Source organism: Erithacus rubecula (genome assembly GCF_903797595.1).
Source record: "Erithacus rubecula genome assembly, chromosome: 3".
NCBI classification, from domain to species: domain Eukaryota; kingdom Metazoa; phylum Chordata; class Aves; order Passeriformes; family Muscicapidae; genus Erithacus; species Erithacus rubecula.
This window is the reverse complement of record NC_136689.1, coordinates 115,940,366-115,960,250: the sequence shown is the minus strand read 5'-3', so window position 1 is coordinate 115,960,250 and position 19,885 is coordinate 115,940,366. Positions and strand designations below refer to the sequence as shown.

The following is a 19,885-nucleotide window of genomic DNA, read 5'->3' as shown; positions in this document are numbered from 1 at the left end:
TGCCTTTCTCTGAGACAGACCCATGGCTGCAAGTCCCCAAGCTCTCTACAGTGCAGCAGAGCCCATCCTGTCCCTTCCCTCCATGCCTGCAGGTGCAGTGTCACCCAGGCTGGAACGAGCTGCCCGAGAGGGAGCTCTGCAGTAACACACGCTGTATGGGCTTTTGTCCTGGGCTGAAGATCCCTGCAGGGATGACACTCTGAACCCCTGGGACCTTAGGATCCTCCAGCCCCTTCCAAGTCCCCTTTCCATTGCAATTTTGCCATGTATCTACCTGGAAGGAGAGTGGGAGAAACCCTCTAAAAACCCAAGATGAACCCATAGACAGGGATCACCCCACACCTCTGCAGGGCCAGGACCACACCTCTGGTCCCATCCTAGGCAGGTTAGCAAAGGCCTGGTCCTGGAGCCATGGAAACCCCAGCAGGAGCCCAGTGTTCTGCTAAGCACCTCACAGGGAGCCCCAGGCTGATAAAAGCCCCTCAGCAGTGCCCTTGAAGCCTGCAGTGACTGACAGTGCGCTGCTCCTGTGTGCCCAGGTCACTGGGGTTTCAGCGGTGTTTTCTGCCTTTCTATGCTCAACCCACAGCGCTGTAAGCCCCGCAGACACCATGTGTGTGCTGCCCGAGAGCCCTCAGCTCCGCAGCAGGTGATGGACGGTCCGTGGGAGCAGCGCTCCCGCAGTCCCGGCTCCTGCTGCGGGGGGGAGGCAGAGCCACGGGCAGGGAAGGTGGGTCCGGAGGGCAGGACCAGCCCCCTCCCCTACCCCGGCCCTGCCGCTCCGGGAGTAGCCGCGGCCCCGCCCCGGGGTGGCCGTGCCGGTCGGGGCAGCACCCCCGGGCTGTGCCACCCCCGGGCAGTGCCACCCCCGGGCTGTGCCACCCCCGGGCTGTGTGCCACGGCCCGTGCCCACCGTCCCCGCCCCGCTCCTCGGGCCGATATAGCCCGGGGGGCGGCAGGGGCCCGCCCGCTCGCCCCGACGGCTCCCAGCCCCCGCCCCGCACAGGGCAGACACCTGGCTCTGCCCCCTCCCCTGCTTCCCGGCAGATCCCTCTTCTCCTTCCCGGCCCCGCTCTCCCCGGCATGGCTCTGTCCCTGGCTGGCGAGTCGGTGCCCGGAGACGGCGGGGACTCGCTCGGGATGAGCCCCGCCGGCCTCCCCTCCTATTACCCCTCTTTCCTCCCTCCCGCCCATTACTTCGAGACAGCCCCCGACTTCTACCAGCCCCTGAAACCCCTGGGCGGGCTGGTTTCCTCCGAGCCTCCTCTGCCTCCCTTCACCTTCAGCAGGGTCCCCGCTTTCCTGAGCCAGCCCCCCGCCTTGGTCCCCGACCCTTTCCCCAGCCTTCCTTTGCCCGTGTACACCGGGCTGACGGCGCCCTTCCCTCCCAGCGAGGGCCCGGCCCTCGGGCCGGGGGCGCCGGGGTCGCTGTCGCCGTGCCCGAGCCCCTCGCGCAGGGCTGCCCGCAGCCCGGGGGCGGACGGGGCGGCGGGGCTCGGCCACAGGTACCGCTTCACCGAGGAGGAGCTCAACGCCGTGCTCTACGGGACACTCCGGAGCAGCCAGGCCACCGGCAGCCTGCACGCCATCTCGGGGCTCCGGGTGTCCCCCGCCAGCTCGGGTAAGGAGCTGCTCGACGGCGGCCAGAGTGGCACAGGGTGACACCGGGCGGCAGGTCGCTGCTCGCAGCAGGGTGTGCGGGAGGGTTCGGGACAGTCCCAAAAGGCTGCAGGCAGCCAGGCTCGAGGGACATCGCCGGGGCACGTCGGACTTTTCCCCTGTGGTTTTCTTGAGTTACGAGCCCACACCTGGAAAAAGCCGGGGGATGGTTCGGGCTGCGGCCTTTGTCCGGGAGGCAGGAGCCGCTCCTGCCGTGCTGAAGAAGGGGTTCCTCTCCCGCAGGCCCTGCGGACTCGGCCGCGCCGCTGCTGGACCGGGACTCGCTGCAGCTGCCCGCAGGTAGGGTCCGGACCGGACCGGACCGAACCGGCCGCGCTGCGCCCGCTCCGCTGCGCTCAGCCCCCTGTCACCCGCAGGGCTCTCGGTGCTCCGGGTGGCCTACGGGGACGTGTCCCAGCTCGGAGTCTTCTGTACGGACCCCATCCCGAAAGGAGTCCGCTTCGGCCCCTTCCAAGGCAAAGTGGTCAACACGAGCGAGATCAAGACTTACGACGACAACTCTCTGATGTGGGAGGTAGCGGAGGCGCCGTCGGGCTCCCCCCGCGCCCCCAGCGCGGGGCGGGCGAGGCTCTCGGCGTCCCCCCTACCGCAACCTGCGAGAGGGGCTCGGCCCGGTGCGGGGACTGGGGACAGCGGGACGTGTGCGGAAGGGTCGGTCAGACCTGATCCTTTTTTCTCTGTTCTCCAGATCTTTGAATACGGTGGCCTGAGCCACTTTATAGACGGGAAAGGCGCCGCTGGCAACTGGATGTCCCTGGTGAATTGTGCCAGGTTCCCCGAGGAGCAGAATTTGACGGCTATCCAGTGCCAAGGACAAATCTTCTACGAGACCTGTAAGGAAATCTTCCCGAAGCAGGAGCTGCTGGTGTGGTACGGCGATTGCTACGTGCAATTCCTGGGCATCCCCATCAGCTTGAAGGGCATGGCAGAGGGGAAGAAACCCCCGGAGCACCCCGAAGGTGAGCCTGCCAGCAGCCCCTTGGGCGACACTGCCCCTTTTTCCCACGGACGTATGCTTGGCCTGGATTAGATCCACACGAAGGGAGGTAAAGAAACAGAAGCATCACCTTCGTCCAGCTGTTTGACTTTAAAGAACTCCCAGACGCTGCGATGAGGCGGTGGGTGACCGGTCCTGCCGCGGGGACGGAGACCCTCGGGTTGCCCGGGTGTGCCCCGGGTGAGCCGATCCATGGCCGCCCCTTCCTGCAGCATCCAGCGCCCCGAAGCACCGGGGAGTCCGGGGCTGCACCGAGGGATCCCCTTTCTTCCTCCGGCAGCACGCGGTTCCTCGGGGACTTGAAGTGCTGCTCGGTCCGACGGCTGTAAAACACCTGGTGGTCCTGGGCTGAGCTCGCCTCGCCCCGCAGCGCCGCTGTTCAGGGTCCCGTTCTGGGAGGAGACGGGCTTTTCGGGGTTATTCCAGTTTGATCCTATTTTATCTTACGATTGCACACCCGATTTTCGTGTAATTAACGCTCTCAGACGGTGAGGCAGGCTGAAGTCGTTCTGATCCCGTAATGCCGATATTGCTTGCAAAGAAATGTCAAATGCTCTTATGTCAGGGTGAGGGATGGGGACGGTAGTTTTGCTCGTAATGTACAGAAAGTATGATGTTCTTATGAGCAAAACTTATGTATGGAAAAAAGAGATTTGTTCCAGTGCGGGAAGAGCTGGAGCAGGGAAGGTGTGGGTCGGCCGGGTGCAGCAGAGAGAGAGATAAGCAAATCGGCATGAGAATTTGGCATGGAAAATTTTATACTTGTTGTCTTGAAGCGTCTAATTCTGCGAGGTGATAAGTTGCTCATTTCATCTTAAGGCTTAAGCTAAAGCTACCTTTATTAAAGACAGAAAAGGTTGTATAAACTTGTGAAAAATTTCTGGTGTTTTTCCTAAATTCAGTGGTTAAAATTAATTGAAATACAAAATACAAACAAACAAAAAGCCAAATAAACGCGTTATTTTGTTCAATAGTTATTTGCAAATGATAGAAAAGGTGTGCAAAATTATTTTTACTTTTGGGACGGCAGGTAAATTTGCGGACAATTCTTGATAAGCAATATCTCACAATGGTTCTGTAAGGGGAGGTGTGGGACTCTGAGTTGTTTTGTTACATGTTTCCTTGCTATATATGGATATACAAGGATGAAACCCTGCTTTTGCTGGAGTAGTTAAACCAAATAATTTTAATAGACCGCGGACTTAAGTTTGTTCCCCTCCTTTAAAAAGGGGAGCACTGCGAGCGCTCAGGAGACACGGCATGTATTTTGTTAAAGATATTGCCAGCATCCGCTTACAGTCACTGCCCTCTCAGAAACTTAAAATTACTAGTAGGGGTGCCGGCTGCGACAAGGATGCAGATTTGATCTGAATCCTTTTTGCCGTGGTGTAACGGAGAGGTGGCACTTTCCATTCTGCTCTACAGAAGCCGGGGAGAGCTTCAAGTGTGAGCGCTGCGGCAAAGTTTTTGCCTACAAGTACTACCGGGACAAACACCTCAAGTACACCCGCTGCGTGGACCAGGGGGACCGCAAATTTCCTTGTCACCTTTGTGACCGATCCTTTGAGAAAAGAGACAGGCTGAGGATTCATATTCTCCACGTTCACGAGAAGCACAGACCTCACAAGGTGAGCCTGCTCCCGGGTCTCTCCTCAGTCACTGTCTCCTCTGAGGGTTCCTCCCCCAGTTTTCCTGGCAGTTTCCTGGTGGTACTGCTCAGGAAGAGCTTGTCATGTGCAGCAAAGCTTGGTTAAAGAAATTTAATTGATTTTAAGTTAGGAAAATAAACCTCACAGTCTCAGTGAAAGCTTAAAAAGAAACAAAATTTCTCCTGGGCTTTTTGGATGTGTGCAGAGGAGTGTTGCTCCTTTTCTTACACAGTATGGGAATAATTTGTGTTTTAAGGCACTTGGCTCGTCTAGGATCAGGGGAGAGATGTCTCATGTCCGTTTTCCACACCCCACCCTCCAATCTGAGTACCAACCACGGCTTTGTGTCTGCTGGACCAAACAGGGCTTAAAAGTTTTACATTCAGTGTGAAGCAGATTTTCAATTGATGAAAGCAAATCTTTGAGATGCTTTACTCATCTCCTCCAAACACCTTGTTTCTATACCACTTTCCTCTAGCAGCACTGGGAACAGAAAATCAGACTTTTAGACTGGGAATGGAAAATTTAAACTTTTTCTAAAAGCTTGGGAAGGGCAAGTTCTAGTGCTTGAAATGGCACAGTTAAATCAGTCCTCAAAATTCTCAAAGTACCTACTTTATAAATGATCCTACAATGTGTAATTTTTTTTCAGAAAAATATTTTATAGCTAAAATGGCATTATTACAATGTCAGAATATCTGCATGGACTTAGTAACAGATAAAAATATTCCATTAAGTATGAGGTATTAAATGCCATATAATTCCTTTCATTTCCCTTGCCTTAGTAAATTCAAGATAGAGTTTTTTTGGGTTTTTTTGGGGGGGTAGTTTAACTTTTAAGGAAAAAATTAAAACTGGAGCTTGATTTATACATATTTTTTAAATGATTTTACAGAAATTTTCAGATTTTTATTACTGAAAATCAATATTCTGAAAAATAAAATATTTTTATTTAAACATTTTTAACACAAATTATTTGAAATTTTGCATTGTTTTAAATATATATATATATATATATGCACCTATGCAGGTGAATCTGTTCTTAAAACCAGACTAAATTTCTGGGTATTTCAATTCATTGCAGCTTAAAATTACTGTTGTGTTTACACGACATAAATAAATGCATGTGTGTATCTAGATTATATGTAAGAAATGTGAACATCATCCACATACTTAATTTTTCCCTTTAACTATTCAGTTACATACTTCCTTTTAACTTTTTTTTTTTTTTTTTTTTTTTTTCCCCCAGTGCTCTGTGTGTGGGAAGAGCTTTTCTCAGTCCTCCAGCCTGAACAAACACATGAGGGTTCACTCTGGGGAACGCCCCTACAAATGTGTCTACTGCAACAAGGTAAGGCAAAGCCCTGCCCCGTCCCTCCCTCTGCTGTGCTTTGTTTCTCCTCTGTTTTCTTTCAAGAAAATGTTTTTTATTTGTGAGGAGATAAGTGGGTGTGTATTCTGGGCAGTTGTGAGATGAGGTGACAGGGCTGGATGAGACTGAAGAAACAGGGTCTGGTCTCCCTCTGACATGAAATTTGTGGTTTGTCCCAGCTCAGTGATCTGCTGCAGAAATAAGGTCTAGGCAGGCTTGAGAGCATTTCAAACACCATCCAAAGCATGCAGCTAAATCCAGTATCCCAATTTTTTATCAGATAGGTAATTTTTGGTGTTATTGACACTGCTTCTGGACTGCAATAAACAGATTTGGTCTATAAGCTGAACCTGCACATTATGAATTTGTGCATGCTTACTTTGAAATATCAGGGCTATTGATGGGCAGATGGGCATGGCAGTTTCACTTAAAAAAGAGCACAAAGAGAACCATACAGCCCTGATAAAAACGTGTTGTGCTGTTACTGCCCATCACAGCTGGAGTGATTCAGGTGAGCTATCCCTGTGAAAGTGCTGGCAGCTCTCACAGCAGCCAGCATGTGGCTGCACAGGCTGCTGGAGGATGAATATTGGTAGATCTCCAGGTGCTGTGGAGTGTCCATGAGATGCAGAAGCCCCATCAGCAGTGGTAACCTGCTCCTGATTCTGTAGAGAGAGAAGTTTTGTATATGTCCGGCTGGAGTAACACAACGCTGAAGTGTCCTGCTGTAGACAATCTCAGAGGACACTCCTTCTGTCTGTTGTGATTTTTTTGTCTCCCCATGATCCTGAACACACTTGCTTGCAGAGATTAGGATGGATATCATCCTTAATCTTCTGATCACAAAAGGAGGCAGCAGAGCTTTATGGGTTGCTCTGTAAAGAGATCTCTAGGGACAGTAGACCAGTCCCCAGTCAGTTCTGGTTGGACAATAGTGATTTGGATCAGATTAAACTATTATTCCTCAGGCTGCAGGATGCAGCTATCCTAGGTCATAGACATCATTTCTGAGGCTGGAAAAGCAGGGTCAGTTTTCATGAATCCTCACCGGCTCCTCCTAAGTAATTAGAATTCTTGTTTTCCTCTTCTACCTCTAACAGAGGCTTTGCTTTTCCAGCTCCTTTGCTGGAAATCAGTGGTCACTTATTTCAAGAACACTGTGAGATTAAAGGAACAATGCTGGGTCAAGATCACTGTTCTCTTCCCAAAACATATTTTTGCCCTTGATATACACCTCCAAGGACTTATGTACAGGAGTCTGTGATGTTTTTGTATTCTAAGGTTCCTAATGAAAGGGTATCTAAAATGAATTGCTGTTTGCTGTGAAAACTTACTAGACAGTATTTGTGTGGTCTGCAAATAGCAAAGGTCCTGAAATTGTCTCTCTTTGGGGGAAACTTGGGCAACTTTATAACATTTCTGTTCAAATTTAAAGAGAGACTTTTATTCCCAAATGGAGGAAAAGTCTTTATGACTTTGCTGCTCAAATGTGTTAGTGGTGGGGGAACAGGCTGGAAACTCTGCCTGCATAAAGAGAAAACTATGATGGAGCAGGGAAAATAAACCTGTAAGTGATGTATGGTGGCCTGCATGGATGAATTTTAGCAGCTGAATCCTAAGAGACTCAAAGGGTTTAACTTTAAAGCAAAAAGTGGAAGGAAAGCCTGCTCTATGTTTCCCAAACATAAGGGAGTTGCAGAGCTAATTAGGGCAGTATTGACTTCTTCCCCCTGACATAGAGAAGCTGTTTACTCATATCTTTGGTCAGAAATCTTTCTCTGAGCTTCACCTATCTCCATGGACCCAGCCACATCTGTATAGCAGTAGCCATTGCCTTCTGATCACGTGCTGGTGGGAGTTTCATTATTTTTTTCCACTTGCCTGAGGATATGAGCTATTTCAGCACTTAGTTCTCAGGGTAACTAGCTGAAGGTGGGGACTGCACCTGTGAAAGCAAGCTCCATGTCCTTTCTGCTGGCGCGTGCCGTTCCAGGCGTTCACGGCGTCCAGCATCCTGCGCACGCACATCCGGCAGCACTCGGGGGAGAAGCCCTTCAAGTGCAAGCACTGCGGCAAAGCCTTCGCCTCGCACGCCGCGCACGACAGCCACGTGCGGCGCACGCACGGCAGGGACGGCGGCCCCGAGCTGCCCGGCTACAGCCTCCACGTGAAGATCCACGCTGCTCACTAGCCAGGAGCCCGGGAGCGCCCGGGAGCTGCTGCAGTGTGCCAGGGTCCGTGTGTGTCCGTGTGCGTCCGTGTGCGCGGTGCGGGTCACACCTGCGCCTGGGGGAGCTCTGCCTCTGCGGCCAGAGCACAGCTGACACCCTGATGCCACTCTCCCTCTCCTCCCATACCCTAATCTCCAAAGGCAGGAGGGGGTCCTACCTCCCAGAACCCCTTTGTGCACACATGTCACTGTGAGGAGTGTTTCTGCGTCTCTAATGCCTGTGGACTGCCTGGTGCAGTCTGTATCAAAGCCTGTGCAGGGGATGTTTGTATCAGGGGCATTTCTCAAACCGGTTTGTGTTGTTTGGACACATGACCACAGGTCTTCTTACCTTTAACCTGTCTTTTAGTGATGTTCTGTTTAAATGTGAAATTCCTCAGAGATACTGACTGCTGGACACAGAGATCTATTTTAAATCATTCAGCTGCTGGGAGACAGAGCTCCAGGACTGTGGAAGCAGCTCTTCCAGAGGGGGCTGGAAGCTGGTTAGCCCAGAGGGAGAAAAGTGGGCTGTGGTAAGATATATATATGCAGGCCTGATAATCTCCCCTAGCAGAGACAGTGGAATTGTTTTGTATTCTCAAGAGTTTGGAGAACCAAACATGGTGATATTCATAAGCATCAGTGAGCCATTGGGTGGATAATGAGCAGTCGAGTGGCCTCACAGAGGTGTTTCATTGTGGAGTCAGCAGGCCAGGAGCAAGCACAGTCCCAGCAGTGAGCTCTTTCTGAATTCCCCTGAACCAGTCTGGTCCTGGCCAGGTGAATCTTTGCAGTGAATCCTGATATGAAGGGTGGGCTCCACTCCTTCCTCCTGGCTTTACTTCGGATGACTGTTCTAGCAGCACTCCCTTCCTTTGCTCCAAATATAAGACTTAAAGTATCAAATAAGTGGTATCACAACTCTTCAGTGCCTAAAACTCTGCACATGAAATTCCTTCTCCAGTCTGTAGGAAAGACTGTGTTTCCATGGGAGGACTGGAAGGTGTCATCCTCTATGACTCACTGACCATGCAAATAAGGTAGGAGTGATTTGTGCAGATTTATGTACTTTCAAAATTGTTAAGAATTCTTAAGAAAGTGGCATTCCATATCAATGTGAAATCTTGACAAGGAGGCTTAACAAAAGCCTGTGCTGAAGGACTGCTGAGGATAGGGAGTGCTGTAATTAGTATGAAAGTATTTATTTTCACTGAGTGACCACCACGACTGGCAGGAGGCTGTGCACATGAGAGGGCTCACTGTGTCAGTGGGGAATGTGTGTTGCATCCAGGAGAAATAATGGAAGTCTTTTCTGGAGCTAGTTGATAAACACAGGTGTTTTGGAATTACTGGGTTGATAAAATTCTCTTTGAAGCATCCTAGATCAGCTAGGATTAAGAATTTTGTACATAAAATGTAAAAAAGTTTTTATTTTGTGCCAATTTTAAGTCTCTTTAAATACAGCATAGAAATAAAAAAATGTTATTTGTACATATAATTATACTGTGCAGATACTGTATCCTTGAATGTATTGATTTGCACTATTTTTTATAAGTTTTTTTGTATTTTAAGTTGCTCTGTTCTCATTGTTTTCATGGTAAAAATATTTTTTAGATGTTTATTGTATCACTTACTGGTAAACAAAATACTGAAGCCCAGCACTAGGCAGTATCTGAAATAAGCAAGTCCACTTGTATGTTTATACATGTAAATTTTAGGGTAGAATGAAAATCATGCTCTGATTTTTTTTTCTTATTTTAATCAAATATTACTATAATACAGCAGGCTAATTTTTTTTTTACATGTTGAGGCCTGTATCCCTGGCCCCTAAATAGGAAAAATTGACTCGAGCAGAAAATTATCACAGTACTTATATGCACAAACCATGCAGAATAGGTAGGGGAACTAAATCTTTCTTCCAGCTGCCTGCTGTTAGGAGGATAGATACAAACATACAAAATCCTGGCCAACAAAAACAAGAATTATATGTGTGAAGCCTTTTTCAGTCCCTTAAAAAAATCAGGATTTGGTGAAATAAACTACCTACTAATGAAGGAAATGTTATGACTAGGAATAGCTTTGAAGTACTGTGAAATGCCTGGTTAGCTTCCCATGCAGATAAGCACCTTTTTTGCCTTGAATGAGGGCTGTATATTTAAATGGTGCCTCTGTAGTGCTCTTGTGTGCATTTTCTTTTTCTTGAAAAAAACTCAGATGTTATGTACTAAGTTATTTGCACCTGTAGTATTTGATGTGTTGCCTGTAAAGGAATATGTGTGGGGTTGTACTTGTGATTGAAGGCACTGGCTGTCTTGCACATTAAAACTGTACATGTAAATTTTGATGATAATTGTTGTGCAGTAAACCACACTATGAAAAGTGTCCATAAAGGATAATGGAGTCCTGCAACGTTATTTGAATAAAGGGAGGGAGAGTCCACTGGAAGCTGTAGTCAAACTGTCTGGATTTGTAAGTTGCAGCTTGAGGTTGGCAAAGACACTAAAACAACATCTCAAGGACATTAACACCAGTTTTTCCTGAAGACTCTCACCCATCGAGTTGTTTGTAAAGACATTAGCACCCTTCTTCCCTTTTATTGATATTACTACACTTAGATTAATGCTAATAATGAAAATAAATTTTTGGAGGCTACAGTGTACACTAGTGGGCTATGCTAAATGGTTTTTGCCAGATGCACAGAGCTGTGTATTAGAGGTACTAGCAAATTTTCTGTGTCATTTGTAAGCCCTTACAGAGTCAAATGTCACTTTATGGGAATTCTAGTCCTTGTCCTGCAGGACAGCAGCTGACTGCACAGGAAGTCAGAGGCACCCAGTGTCTTGATGGATTTGGTCTTTAGTGCCCCAACAGTTCATGAAAGCTCAGGCCATTCAGTTCTGGACTGAGGTCACTACCAAGATGATGGTTTTGGATTGAGCACTAAAAGAAGGAATTAAACTACCTTGTAGCATTTAACTACCCTGTAGAGTCATCCTCTCCCCTTTGAATAGCGAGTCCCAGCTGTGCTGGGGCTGGGGACAGTGGGGATGGCACTTGGCTCTGCACACTGCACAGCAGGGTGGGGAGAAATGGATAAGTAGGGAGGGAGGTCAAGCTGAGCCACCTGCCAGACCACTGCAGATTCTAGTTTTCTGAAATGAAAATGCACTGATTGTCAAAGCAAACAGATTTCTGTTCTTGCCAGATGAGGGTTAGGAGAGATTAGGAATCCTCCTTTAGTGTACCTGTACCCTGTGTTGTCCGGTGAGCTGAGATTTTCTTACCTGAGGATTTGCACATTTACTGGAACCTTTTGTGGCTGTGCTCTCAGCTGCTGAGTGAATGTGCAGCTCCAGCCACCTCAGCCAGCAGTGGGATTTTGGATATTTACACACACAGCTAAGAAGGGGAGAGACACAGGGAGCTTGTGTGCATGCTGCACTTTTTTATCTGGCAGGTTCCCAGAATGACTGCATGGCACAGAAGGACATGTGCATGAAGGAGGCTGCACTGCAAGTTCAGCACAAAAAAAATAGTATTTGTATCCATATGTAAAGATCCATCTCTTCCTTTTCTTAGCATCTTCAAATATGGGGCAGGAGTGTTATTTTCCATGACAGTAGCTAGAGTAATACACTGCGTGTAATAGGTACCCGTGTTTCTCACTGAGTTTGGCTTGAACTGGCTGTGGGGTGATGTCCCTGTCTGGGGACACATTGTCACTGCATTCATCAAGGCAAAGGATGTGTGTGCACGCTGGCTCTTCTTGCCTTAACTAGGATTAAAAGTGGTCCTGCCAAGGGGAGCAGCAAGACAAGGCCCTGGGACTAATCAGTCCTGTAAGACACTAGCTGATTTGAAGTGCTCTGCATTAACTCTGTCAGAGTTTTTTAAATGTTAATAGAAAGTGATCTAAATAGAAACCAGAGTATGAGGGTAATCAACTGTTTTGTTGGAGCAGAGGGGTGCAGGGAGAGAGACTGTGAGGCTAACTCCTGAAATGCTCCTCCTGGGTAAATTACAATGGGGAGACATAAAAAAAGGTGGTCCCAGTGCTCAGACTTGCAAGTGTGAGAGAACAAAAGGCCTGGCCACCGACATCTGCTGCCTCTAGCATCTCCTGCATATTCCTGTTTTTCAAACACCTGGTCCCCAGCCCCTGCTGTCCCAGTCCCTGTCCTGCTGCTCTCTCTGGAGAACAGGGAGGTGGTTAACCAATGAAGGAAGGTGAAAAGCACCAAGGAGCTTAGTGAATTGAAGCTAACACCATAATCAAATATTGGTCAGTGCCAAACTCCATTAAACCATTCACCAGAGGAGCCCTGACTGGCTGCCCCCTTCTTAAGAAAACCATTCCTTGGGTCCTCAGTTCCCTACAGACCTTCACAGTGAGTTCTGGAGTTTGTTTCACCCCTACAGACACAGTCACTGTCACCTTCATTTCCCTTTCTCTCCTGATGTACATGCCCTTGCACATTCTCCTTTCTGCCTCCCCTTAACACACTTAGTGCAGGGCCTTGGGCACATGAGGGGTGTGAGGCTCTGTTTTTGCTCTCTTCTTTGTTCTTTCTCAACCTTAGGTGAAACATGTCCAGGCTTTCAGTGTTTTTATGGTGTTTGACTCAAGGTTTCATCTCCCACAGTGAATGCCTTTTCTGAAAATCCAGTTCCCCAAATGTTCCTGGGGTTGGATGTTGACAAGTGGGGCTATGCAGCAGCACCAGAGGAGAGTCACAGCACCTCTGCCTCTCCTGCAGTAGGATTGAGTGACTATTCCTTCTCCATCCCTTGCTGCAGGAGCTATCCTGAATCCCCAGCTTATCTCCACTGCAGCAGTGGCAAATCAGACTTTAACTCACAGAACTAATCTTTGTCACAGGACTAACATTTGTCTGGCCCAGCAATTTGGTGGTGTAGAGAACACTTTTGAATGCCATAGTGTGAGAATGCCACACAGTCCTGGAAACTGCACCTGTCAGCCTGCAAAGTAGCAGTGAGAAGATGCAATCCTCCCACTTTGACTGCAGGACTTTATCAGAGCCAGTAGGACATTCCTTAGTCATGAACAGAAATACAGGAGCAAAACATCCACTGAGAATGAAGGAAGGAGAAAGGGACGATTGCTTGCATTGTGCTGGCCAAAAGTGCAATTCACAGATCATCCCTGAAGTGAGATCAGGTGGTGAGGCCCCTTTCTCCAGAGTAAGGGTAAATCTGAGTGGTGTCAGTGGGTTCATTCCCTCTGCAGCTGCAGAGAGTCAGCGCGGTGGTGCTGGGGCTGTGTGAAAAGTCACTCCCCAGAGAAGCTTTGCTTTCCCACAAGTGACCCCAGTGCAGTGGCCAGGGCTGCCTCAGCTGAGAGATTACCTGTATTGATTCTCTGATAGCTGTCAAGGTGGAGGGAAAGACTACTCTGCCACAAGCTTGGAGCTCTTAGCTGAGCAGGAGCATAAACACCCCATTAAAGGTTTCATTCAATAGCAATCTTTACTAGAGTAAATGGACAGCAGCAGCCCCCCTGCCCCCAGCCCCTAATGCAAGAGCCATTATGGAGCAGGAAGGCAGCACACAGGAATGTGTATTTCTGTAGTATCAGTTTCACCAATAGACTTTTTTAATGAAAAGTGGATTTGGTTTTCAATTTTATTTTTTTTTGTCAGAGATGTGAAAACGCCTATGAAACAACCCAAGGGGAATCTGCTCTTATTCTTGAGCCTCCCCCCAGAGCTTGATGCATGGCTGTTTCCCACTGATGTACCCATCAGTAAGCAGAGAGAGGGAACATGGGCTGGCAACATCCAGCCCCTGCTGCTCCTGGGCATGGGCAAGACAGCAGCAGGAAAATGCTGGAGATGGCAGTGCTAAAGGATACTGGAGGGTTTGGGGGCTTTCTCTTCCATGAGCCATGTGCAGTGCTGGAATAGAGACAGTTCAGCTCCTGGAGGACGGGATTTTACTTTCCTAGTGTGTGAAAGAAGCTTGAAAGCTTCTTATGATGGCAGGGAAAGAAGACTTCACACCATGGATCTAAAGGCAGCAGCAGGGCCTGAACAGATCCCTGCTGGGCATCTTTGCTCCACACCTTGTAATGTAAATTTCTTATTAAGAAATTTACTAGACAAAACCAGTTCTCTCTCAACTTTGGTGGACCTCCAGTCAAGAGAAGTATGAAGTGGGAAACCTAGTTTCAGAGCTGGGGAGATCACACACACAGTTAATGTAATACACACAAAACAAAATTCAGCATGAAAAAATGTGCCATCAAAAGGGAAAATTCCTGGGTAAAAGACATTTGGTTATTTGCTCAAGCACCTGGTTTCTTTACTCATCCCCCTCCCCAGGCCCCTTCCCAAGGGTGTCCTCAGCCTTATGTTTTGGGGGTTTGAGAAACAAGGGATGGAGAGGGACCAATTCCTTCTGGTTTTTTGAGTTTCTTTCCATCAAAGAGAGAGTTCAAATGCCAGATCTGCAGGCAGGGAGATAACCACAGAGAAAATCAGCCTGATCTTACTCCTCCTGGGAAGGTCCCTGAATTTAGGGCTTTTAAATTCCTTTTCTATTTCTATGTTGATGTAATACTGCTATCACAGAGTTAACACAGTTTGTTTCTATATATTGGATTTTTTTAACTAGTGGGAGTAACTGGCCAAATCTATTCAGATGGTCTGTCTATCCCAGTTTGTAAGTGTAAGACATGAGCAGTAGGGTCTGGCATGACAAAGACATTCTTCCTTTATGGCTTTCATTGCTTTTGTCTCCTGGGAGCTGTTTTGGCCAGGGTGTTGTTATGACAAAAAAAAAAGTTCTATGAGAGAGATAAAGGAGAACAGTTGTTCTTCTGAATAAAATAAAACAGTTTAATTTTGCAGAAAATCGGAAGAGCAGAAAAACTAAAGTGGTTCTTAGCATTTAAAACTTCTCTCAAAATCTGTGCAGCTTTTTGGTCTGTGATGCTCTTTTTAAACTATATCTCTCTCTGGTAGATGGATCAATTATTTTTCTAGCAGTGTTGAAATAAAAACTATTACAAAACCTTTAAAATGTTGTCTTTTCATTTTCTTCAATCTATATCTTTGGGAATCATCCTCCCAGCAGCAAACTTTCATTAGGTTAGAAAAATGGCAAGTTCTCTATAATGTAGTGTGATGGTCAAAGATGATGCATATTAAATTCTGTGCTTTTAATTATTGTTGTAGGAGAACCCCCACTTATTTCCATAGTACGTATGACATGAACTATTAAACTTGTATGATAATAATAAGTTATACTAGGTGGGTTAAAATCAAAATGAAGTATTCTGGATTATGAGGCTCTGTTTTAAATAACTGTGTGGTTCTACTGAACCCCCTCCTCTACCCTGTGTAGGCATTTTCTAAGTGTATTCACCATTCTTGACAGAATATTACTGACTTCTTGATTTTTTGTGTACATATACACACATATATGTGTATTTGTGTACATATAGGTATGTTCATGCATGTGAATGATGCCTGTTTTTCAAGTAAAAAAAAAAAGTCAAGTAATACTGAATATTAAAATAAACTGAATATAGAATTAATAACTATCCACTCTCTGTTTCATTACTACTTTGGATGTCATTCATGTTGCAAAACATAGTGATTTTGCCAAGGAGCTGCTTTTCAAGAAGTTCTGTGGCATTCAAACTAGGCACTCAGCACTATCAATTTTTTTCTAGCCCTGAGATGTGGATGAGCAGAAAACTTTCCAGCAACAGCAGATGGCAGTCACTTTTGCCCTGCTGCTGCTGACAGCTGCGGTTCCCTTGGGCCCAGTGGGATAATGCTTCATACCCTTTCCTGCCTTTATGGCACGTTAATATTTGGCATCCCTTGCATATTCATTTGCTCCATTCCCTAAACCCTTCAGTAACAGAAAGAGCTGACAGTGCCCAGCTGAAGTGCTAAGTCCTTTGGAGCAGCTTTGCTGGCAATACCTTTTAGCATCTGCTTTTGTGGAAGCTGCTCTACTATGTTACTATATTGGTATTGATCTCTGCTCTGTAGGTCCGTATTTGTCAAGCTTTCAAAGACGTATTATCAAAGATTTCTACATGAGAGAGTAATTAAAGGTCAAGCTCATAAATAGTTATAGCACCCAAGGCCAAAGGGGAGTTTTTACAGTCACTGGGAACTCAGGAGGAGTTTAACCTGCCCTGGTTTGATGGGAGCAGCTCGGTGATGTGGTGGCTGTGGGGACACTGGGCTCAGCCCTTCTGCATGTACAGCCCCACATGTCCTCTCCATCTCTTCTTGCTTTTGGGCAGATCCTTTCCTCAGCCAGTGCTCAGCTTTAAGTGTTGTCCCCTGGGGGCTGTGAGGAAGAGCTTTTATAACCATTGTTATAACCATTCCCATGGGAGGGGGGCACGCAGCAGCCCCTGCCCATCTCCCCACCTGCCAGAAGACACTCAAAACTTACTTTCCTTCAGCATCATGCTCTCTTTACACCACTTGTCATCGCTTGCAGGGTATGCAGTAGAAGAAAATTAAGCAATTACACGGTTTAGTGGGTTAATGTGTGGCCCCAGAAGGAGGACAAATATTTTACAAATTCAACCCATCTTTCCCTTGATAAACATGACATTTAGAGGTGTCAATGCTCGGGGCAGTCAGCTCAGTTAACTACCTTCAGAGTGGTAAGGAGGTCTTTTAGTACTATTCATCACCTTAAAGACTGTGCTCTTCGCACCCAGTTTCATGAGTTTGGATTATTTTACATAAATCTGCAAGAAATTAGGAGATTTTTTTTTTTTTTTCTTTCGGCTAAACAGCTGAAAGACTGTTGCAGGCTTTCACCTGTTTCCATTCACTTAAATGGAAATATATGAATAATTTTATAGGGTTTTTAATACCCAGATCTTTAAAGATTCTATCACAATCAAATATTAATTTCCCGAAAGAAATAGCATGTGCGTGCAGTCTATCTGTTAATTCATTTTGTATTTTATGCAGTTGGTGGTAAAATATTCAATTAGCTTAGAATTGCAAATGAGAATCTGTCAGATATTGTCTTTTGTGACCAGCCATCTAAAACAGGGCAAAACATTTCTGAATCAGCTTGAGAAATTAGAATCTCAGCAGGACTTGACTTGCTGAGGTGTGGGATGAAAACTCACGATTTTTCTAACACTTTATTTTGCATCAGGAAAAAACCAGCCTTTGCTGGACACTGTTTTCAAATCTCTAGTGTGCATTTGCAATGGAAGCATCTCCAGGTAAAGGATTTTTCTAATATTTAACATCACTTTCTTTGGAAGCATTACTTGGGGAAGGAGTGGCATTCTTTCACCATCGATTAATATGTTTAATAGGGAAATGCTGACTTCCTGAGCTGCAGCTTGAGAGCAGAAAGGCAGATACCACAGATACAGTCAGGACAAATTAATCACGGTGGGCACATGGTTTTCATACAGATACAGAGGCTTGATGCTCAGCTTCCCCCAGGGCCAGTAGATTGTGTGTCTGTGAGGCCAATTATTGTGTGTGACAATAAAAAAACCCTCTGTTAGGAGACTTGTCCTGCTGATTGATGGGAGAGCATGGTAAAATCAAATTTACCAATGAATGTCAATCCAGAATTAACAAAGCTGATAGGAATGTAGCCAGCAGCAACGTTAATTTCTCTAGGAATGAGTTTCCTCCCCTCCTCCTGGGGGCTTATTGCCTGCACTAATAGGTCCTTGGGTCTTTTCCTGATAGATGCCTGAATGTCAGGCAGCAGATTTTAGGATAATAATGACAATGATTCTGATAATGGCCGGCTCTGTAGCCTAAAGCTGGCAACGGGGAGTGTGAAAGCATCTTGGCCCAGGCAGGCACAGCACTTTCCTCCCTTCCTGCTGGGAGATTATCTCCACCCTCAGGAGTTTAACCTGCTAAGAGGAACCACCTTGTTTGACTCCTCTGCTCTGACACTGGAATTGTCATGTAGGGCTGTTTTAAACCGTCCCTATTGATTTCACTACAATGGCTCCTTTGCAATACAATGAGCCCAGCCCTGCAGTTTCTGGCCCAGCTGAGGCTGGTGCAGGCTGCACCAGCTGTGTAAGCAGCCTCTGCTCCAGGTTGGTCTCTTCCCAGCCTCTTCCTGGCTAATTTCTGAGCCACTTTCCCCAAGACACTGTTACAGCAGCCAGGACAAGGAAGCCTGCAGCAGAGGGAAGTTTTGGAGATATTGTGCTGATCTTCTGTTAGTCAGTGCTTTCTCTGCTGAAAGGTCTTTCTCTTAAAGTGGGAGAAGGGCTGATTGTTCCTGGCAGAATCTCGGGAAAACTAGAGTAGATATATTTTAATGTCCTGGTGTGATGCCAATTTATGCTTTTTGCCCTTATATCTTCATAGACTTGTGTAAAGGCAGATGAAGGTAGTAGTTCTTATTTTTTGAATGGGGGGGGGGGGAAAGAGTCACAGATCAGTTAAATTATTTTCTTTGCACTGCAGAGACTGATGCCCAAAGTAAAGCCCAAATCCATGTCAATGGACCTCAAAAACTATTAGTATAATGAAGGGAGATACAAACATGTACTTCCCACCAGCTTTGCTCCCTTCTCCCATCTTGTCATGTGGTCCAAAGGACACAGCTCCAGGACATGTCCTGAAGGGAGCTGCAACAGCATATGTGGGACATCTCCATAGCCTGCTGGGGACCAGCCTGTGCTTTGTGTGCTCTCCAGCAGTTTTATGCGCTCCTGGCAGCTTGTGGAGGTGTGTGGGGAAAGAGCAACAAGGGAACAATGTCACCAGCGCAAGTGAGCTACTCTAAATCGCAGTCTCAACCGGCAGATTAACACATTTGCAGCCTCTGTTTACTATTTCTTCATTGACTCAGTCCAAAGCAATAAGAGTTCCTCTTGAGGATTTTGGTGTGTTAGTGTTTCACAGCTCCTTGTCTTTATCCTGCTGCAAACACCTTCTTACTCCCACTGATTCCATTCCTTTTGACTTTCCATGGGCAGAGTGGGCACTTACACGCCTGAGGATGCCCTTTGCTGGAACACTGCATATATTCCTCTGCAACCATCTTCCAAAACCCATAATAATAATAATTGCTTATTTAATACGCCTCCTTCAAACAGAATTCATCAGTGTAGGGCATCTAGCCCCACTGCAGCTGATGCTCTAGTAGATGTTCTGAATATCCCAGTCAGGTTACTTTCTGTTGCATGTCTGCCTCTCTTTAATGAATTAATTTTTTATAGGATTTTAGGTGTACTTGGAATTTCCTTTTCCTGCGTTGCTGAACTTTCTTTTGCACAGACTCTCTCCATGGAGATGAAGCCCTTTTGTTATTTTAAATAGTGAACAAATTGACACAACTTTGTAGCTACTTAAACTTTCTAGATCATAATTAGTACATATATGGGAAAGGAACCAAGACAGATACAATTTTTAGAAGAAAGTCAGATGTTTGGATTGCTTGATTAAAACCCTGCTGTCTGCTGTGTCAATTATGGTGCTTAGAATTGCTCCTTTATTAGCAAGCTCTTAAAAAAGAAAAAAACTCAGAACACCACGAAGCCCTAATATTTATGTTGAAATTCTTATTCTGTTGTACCTCGTTTTCCCAATAATATTCAGCAGTTGCTCTGTATATGACCTCACTTTCAAGGCCCTGATGGAGATATTGTTAAATACCTTCCAGTGCAAAACCACTTTCTTGAGTTAAAAGTGTTTTCTCCACCTCAGCTACAGAAAGCAGTATGTACCATATTGTAGAATTTAGCTCTGTGTAAACATATTTGTGTGTGAGTGTATTTAGAAAGGCATATTGAAATTAAGACAGTCAAAATGTATAAACCATAATGAGAATGTTACATATTTTCAGGTTTGCAGTTCACCAGAGCTGCACAAAATATACAAGATTTTGTCTTACTTGATTAAGAAGCCTAAACTTGCAGTAACAGAGCAATAAATAGAAGCCTAAACTTGCAGTAACAGAGTAATAAATCACATGCC

The 19,885-nt window shown here is 46.4% G+C and overlaps 1 protein-coding gene and 1 long non-coding RNA gene across 2 annotated transcripts in view; one reads left to right on the top strand and one right to left on the bottom strand.

Annotated features, from left to right (window-relative positions):
- The window catches only part of LOC306799014, a 604,175-nt gene that overhangs the window by 253,370 nt on the left and 330,920 nt on the right, over window positions 1-19,885 (bottom strand). The window lies entirely within an intron of this gene.
- Window positions 775-10,672, top strand: PRDM14 (PR/SET domain 14). Its single transcript, XM_079302813.1, has 7 exons — window positions 775-1,621; window positions 1,903-1,959; window positions 2,037-2,194; window positions 2,369-2,639; window positions 4,103-4,305; window positions 5,576-5,677; window positions 7,692-10,672. Exons 1-7 carry the CDS (start codon window positions 1,084-1,086, stop codon window positions 7,887-7,889), a joined length of 1,527 nt encoding a protein of 508 aa, XP_079158939.1. The 5' UTR covers window positions 775-1,083; the 3' UTR covers window positions 7,890-10,672.